The sequence below is a fragment of the Varanus komodoensis genome, unplaced genomic scaffold (genome assembly GCF_004798865.1).
Source record: "Varanus komodoensis strain SLA01 unplaced genomic scaffold, ASM479886v1 scaffold10, whole genome shotgun sequence".
NCBI lineage: Eukaryota > Metazoa > Chordata > Lepidosauria > Squamata > Varanidae > Varanus > Varanus komodoensis.
Window position 1 is genome coordinate 16,086,323 of NW_025335269.1, and position 6,036 is coordinate 16,092,358.

The 6,036-nt window shown below is 36.2% G+C and overlaps 1 protein-coding gene across 4 annotated transcripts in view; it reads left to right on the plus strand.

Moving 5' to 3' along the window:
* The window catches only part of NT5C3A (5'-nucleotidase, cytosolic IIIA), a 36,968-nt gene extending 32,087 nt beyond the window's left edge, over window positions 1-4,881 (plus strand). For all 4 annotated transcript variants that reach the window (XM_044454691.1, XM_044454709.1, XM_044454715.1 and 1 more), the window contains 4 exons: window positions 493-582; window positions 2,330-2,492; window positions 2,858-3,058; window positions 4,628-4,881. In XM_044454691.1, coding sequence (XP_044310626.1) covers window positions 493-582; window positions 2,330-2,492; window positions 2,858-3,058; window positions 4,628-4,729 — 556 coding nt within the window. In that variant the 3' untranslated portion in view covers window positions 4,730-4,881. The remainder of the gene's footprint in view (window positions 1-492; window positions 583-2,329; window positions 2,493-2,857; window positions 3,059-4,627) is intronic.
* The last annotated feature ends 1,155 nt before the right edge of the window (window positions 4,882-6,036 follow it).

Here is a 6,036-nt window from a genome sequence, read left to right on the forward strand (position 1 = left end):
TTGTAAAACATCAACTTCTTAGGGTGTTACGTAAGACTTTTCACTGTATATGTTTAAGAATTGAACTTCTATCAAACTTGGGAACTTTTTTATTATTGGCTGGAGAAACGGGACTTGGCTTAGATTTAAAGATGTCTTTAAGTTGTTATAAATGGATTTGATTATGACTATAGAATGTTAAAAAATATGTAGTAGGGGGCTGACCCAGTACATCCAATGTATTTTATGACTGATGTTTTTAGTAGTAGTTTAAAAATCTTAATAAAAATCTTAAAAAAAAAAAGAATTGGCTGGGAAATTGCTGGAAGTGGGCTGGCAAATTGGGAATTTACCTTGTGTTTTTCCATTTCATAGAAATATTTGCTGTATGTGCAAGCAGCTGTAAATTCAATGCACCAAAAAGATTTTAAAACGCCCATTAAAGTGTCAGAAATTCTCTTTCTAGCTTGTAAATGAAGTGTTAACTTTCCCTGTTTCCATTTTTAATCTTAGGTACAACAAATCACATGCTTTACTTATTGAACAGGGATTGCAAAAGGACAAGCTTGCTGAAATTGTGAGAGAGTCTGAAGTTATGCTGAAGTAAGTAAGCATCTAGAATTTGATTTTATATGGTTTCATACATGCTGATTGTATCAGTTCAGGAGAAAACATGCTTTGCTGAGAATTTCAGAAATGGAAAGCTGCACTAAATATCACATGCCTATTTGTGCTCCACTGGGAGCCAATTTCTGTGTTACTATTGTGGTGAGTAATCTTTCATATGCTTGTTTTTCATGCCGAACCTGTAACTCCTGAACACAAGATCCCACTAGGGACAGGCTGATACGAGGTACTATGGCTGCTTCCTATGTTAACCTAGTCAGTCACACTGAAGTACCTGCCATGGCACAGTGATGATATAATAATCAGCCCTATTTTTGTTTTAATGTCCTGGATGATAGTTTTGTTCATTTTACTTCGGAACAATTAGAAGATAATTTAGTTGCACTTTTGAATATTTTTTGCTCCATAAGTATCTGATAATGTTACTGAGCTTTTGACTTCTTATGACTACTGGTATTCTTATGAATAAGGAGGCTTTGGCTACATTTGGATGTAATGCTAAACTGAAGGTCTCCGGTGTGCCAGCAGACATCTCTCTTGGCATGCTGCAGGACATAGTGCTGACCTCCAGTATCATCTTTATTTGTGGCGTCCAACCAAGTGGCTTCCAAGCTGAGTCCAATTTCTTCCTTGAACCTAGATTCTTGTGCCTTTTTTCCCAGCTCACCAGATGTTGAGTGTTTTCAAACATTTTCACTAAGTGTTGAGTGTTTTCTTACTGGCTGTGCCCACCATAGAAGCTAATTTATAAATGAGCAAGCCATTTTAGGAGAATGCCCACAACATTAACTTGAAATTTAAAATTTGGTGGCTTTTTGAAACAATCCAGCTTCATAAACTATGGTTTGAAGTTGGCTTATTATAGCAAACCATAGTTAAGATTAACCATGATTTATTTGGCCAGAACGTCTGAACTCCTTGCTGCTATACTGAAGAAATGGAGAGCACTCAACTCTGAGGCTCACTGTGGCTTATTCCTATAGTTCTAAACCATGGCATAGCACTGCATTTACACCAGGATGTTATGGCTTTACTGCAATACTTTTTGTAGAAACAAGAGTGTGGGAAGCGGGGGTGGGATGTTAATTTGGGGGTTAAAAAAGTTACATTCCCCCACCTACTGCACCATTAGTGCATCCCTTGCACTATCAGAGCAAGATGTTCCCCCATTCCGAACTTCCTCTGCTCCCCCTGCAGTGTGATACACTAAAGCAACATGCATACAGCATGTAGTCTTTAGTGCATTTGACATATAGCCCTGACCTAAGGCCTGAGGAACAGGAAAGCAAATTTTCCACAAGCAAGTTAAATTTGTATTTTCCTGTCCTCTCTTATCTCCACAGGCAAGGTGCAGCAGGGATTTCTGCCTCACCCTTGCGCTTTCAGTTTTTTGCCTCAAGTTGCATACATATGCACCAAGGTAACTGTGTGTATCTGTAGAAACAGAAGGCAAACTAGGATTATTACAAGACAAGTGTGTGAAGTTTTTTATTTTTTAGGGTAAGCTTGAAAGAAATGTTCTTTGAAAGATAACATATGTAATAAAGAACTTAAAAATTTGAAACAGTATCTCAGTTGGCTGTCATGTAAAGAAATAAATGTATGCCACCATCTTACATATTGCATATATATTGGAAAGAAAGGGTTTTTGTTACCTATTTTAACACTGTTACATTTCAGTTGGGGTTCTTTTGTTGTTTAAAAAAATCATCCTGTTTTACAGAGAAGGATATGAAAATTTCTTTGACAAACTCCATGAACATAATATTCCTGTATTCATCTTTTCTGCTGGGATTGGCGATATCTTAGAAGAGGTCATTCATCAAGCAGGTGTCTACCACCCCAATGTCAAAGTAGTTTCCAACTTCATGGATTTTGATGACAATGTAGGTATATAGGTTTTTAATTCAAATAATTCAGTGCAAATACATGTTGTATAATGGGCTTCTTAAGGAAGAGCGTGCAAGCAGCTTTCAACTCAAGTGGAAAAATAGGAATAATTATTTCCTTTTTAAAAGTCAAAAATCAATCTGATGTTAGGCTAGGTTCAGTGAAGCAAATTCTCTTCCCAGAATGAATAGGTGAATGAATAACTACATAGGCTTCAATTAAATATTAATTTGTTCATACTGTGATAAGCTGCATTTGTGTAGGTTGAAATAATAAAGCCTTAAGAAATGTTCTAAAGACACAAGTGTTGTTTTTACTTTGCTTGAATAGCCTTAAAACTAACTTTTGTTTTATTTAACAGGGCATTCTAAAAGGATTTAAAGGAGAACTAATTCATGTTTACAACAAACATGATGGCGCTTTGAAGAATACAGAGTACTTCAAACAGTTAAAGGACAACAGCAATATCATATTGCTTGGAGACTCTCAAGGAGATTTAACAATGGCAGATGGAGTCTCAAATGTTGAGCACATCCTTAAGATTGGCTATCTCAATGATAAAGTAAGTTTGTGTCTTATTGGTAAGAGTCAAGTCCATGATACTGTAAATATTAAGCATTCATTAAAGATAATCTTAGTACATTTGGAGTTCCCCTTACGAATGTTATTCTCAGTCATAGCCTTTTCCTCCTAATAACAACATGTTCAAGGGTGGAAGCTTAAAAACCTTTATCTCTCTTGCTTGTCCTGGCTAAATGCTGGTTTTCTTTAGTTTATCCAGAGAGTTAAACTATTTTCTCAACAAATATTTGCAACATTCAAGTTCATTACTCAATTACACCCATTTTGAATACCTTAGGAATCAAATTTGACAAAGGAATGAACTTGTACAGAAGACGGAAAATACCTTGGGTGAAATGGCTTGGTTGAAGTAGTTTATTTTGTGGAGTGCTGCTTGCTTCTCTTGAAAATTACCTCATCTGTCAGGAGTGCGTAGAACAAAAAGTTGATCTTGAGAAGCACAGATAGACTGTTTTTACATCCACCTCTCAGGACCCAGTTCATTGAAACTAAATTTATGTTGTGATGTATTTATAATTGGAAATTTTTGCTTCTACACTTGGTTATTATAAACTGGGGTTAGCTTCAAATACTTCAAAACAGTTACTGGTGCTGGCAAGTTCAAACCAACCCTGTTTAAATTTAAGCACAGTTCTAAGTAAAAATGGTGCTGCAAACTTTGTTTAATGAAAAAGGAGTTTCCAAACTCCTCTTCCTTGGCCATCTGGGAGGAGAAGAGGAACATATGCAAAGGTAAGGCTTACAGCAGCTAGTTTCTGCATTAATGTTCGGTTAAATTATGGTTTAGCCATAATGTACAGTTTATATTATGGTTATAAACTACAGCATGAGTGCATATCACACAGACTGCAAATACTTCCCCTAACCTTAAATGCAATCCCTAATTCCCCAGCAAAATTTACAGTAGCAATCTTCCACCATATTTTGGCAATAAACCGTGATAATGGCCTAAAAATCTAAATTCCACTTTAAAAACATTCTATAAAGCTGCAGCTGGAATTTATTAGGCCACCAGTGTGTTTTAACTCTGAAATTCAGCAGCAAACCAGCAATTGCTTTGCTGCTGCTGTTGCTGAATTTCAGTGGCAAAGGACAATAGTGGCCTAACATTTGGAGGTGGGGCTGCAACCTCTTGGGGAGGTGAAATTGACCCTAGAGCCCCCAAAGTGTCCCAACTTTTATCCAAGGCTACAAATTGTTAAATTCAGTTTCTTCTTGTATGCAATATAGTACTTTCAAATATGTGGATTTTGTGTAATGTAATGCAAATATATTGTACACTTTGTGCTCAGGTTAGTAATAATTAAAATTCTATATTCCAGAACTATGGGAAAGGGCTTGAATTACTTACATGAAATTCAAACACTGTCTCATGGTTTTCAGATAATGTTGAATGTACCTGGAACAAAACATCTACATTACTTGGTTTAAAAAATACTGCAGTCACTCAAATTCTTTTGGTAATGGTAAACCTAGGTAGGTTTTGTTTTTCTTCTTCTTGGAGGTTTTAATTCCTAACAATCATATTTTCTTTACATTCTTATACTAGGTTGAAGAATTACTGGAAAAATATATGGACTCCTATGATATTGTTCTGGTGAAAGACGAGTCTCTGGATGTGGCCAACTCAATTCTACAAAAGATTCTGTAATATGCATTGTCATTAGCCGCTTGTTCTCCTTCTGTTGGAGACAAATGGACAGACTGGCATGCCTGTTTTAGACCATTAATATTGATGCTGTTTTCCACATACTTGTCACATTATTTGGAAAATAATATACCATATCCATGATTGTCTGGCCACTTCTGTTACTGTTCTGCTACTGCACCTCTTATTTATTCCAATGGGAGTGCTGTATAGGTCACAGGAAAGGGCTCCTTCCATCTTTCCATTCACAATAAAGGGATTTTTTTTGGAATATATGGGATTTTGATAGAAAATGAGAAATGTGGAGAATAAGCAGTGTGCACATAAATTTATTACACTTCATTTAAATTGCACCTTTAATCTTAAGAAGTTCAGTAGTGAGTATTTGTGCATCTAAAAGCAGTGCTCTGTGTTGAGCACAGAATAAGAAAGCTCAGTAGTCAAATTCTGTACTGGAAAAAGCAGCTAGGTCTAAACAATAAATACCTTTTAAGATCGTGTTGGTCATAACATAACGTTGAAAAAGATCTTGTAGAGTATTTGCACAAGTAGGTGGTTCTTATTACCCTATAATTTGACAGTGGACAGTTTTAAAGTTCCTTTTTTCTAATTTAGGAAATACTGACAGCAGAAGACACCTTTTTCCATAGTGCTGTAACTGTTTTCATCCTAGCTGCAAAGGATAATGTTTTGGTGTTACCTTAGTGAGGTGAGCTATCAGATGTAAGCATTGAAAATAAATCTGTGCTGGACTGCTCTTCATAGCTTAGTCAAGTCTCATGCATGGCTTTTCATGAAAAAGCAAATAGTATGACATGAGACTTTAATTCTTAATAAAAGCCATGCCAGCTCAAAGGCTTATCTGGTGTAGCTTTATCTGGTCTAGCCTTATCTGGCAAGCAGAGAAGCAGGTCACAAGTATGGCACCACCCTGCTTGTGTTGCCCAGTAACTGATACTGAGTCTTATTGCCTTTGATACCAAGGGTAATATGTAGCCATTCTTGCCAAGTCATTCCTAGACAGTGGTCAATTTGAGCATTCATGCAGATCCTGATTGTTTCACTTGCCAGAGAATAAAGCTTTTAATGAGCCCTAGGAAATTTTTCACCTTTTCTTTTACTCTCCATTCTCTTCCTGGCATGCTAAAACACAGGTAGGTAAGAGGAAAGTCTCACCTTGCCAGAAGAGACCCAAAAAAGCACTATTTCACATACTGTTCATAATCATTCTATTTAATTTCAATTATCCATATTCAACCTACAGTATTTTTTTTTAAATCATAGCACATTTGAGTGCAAACTAATTAATA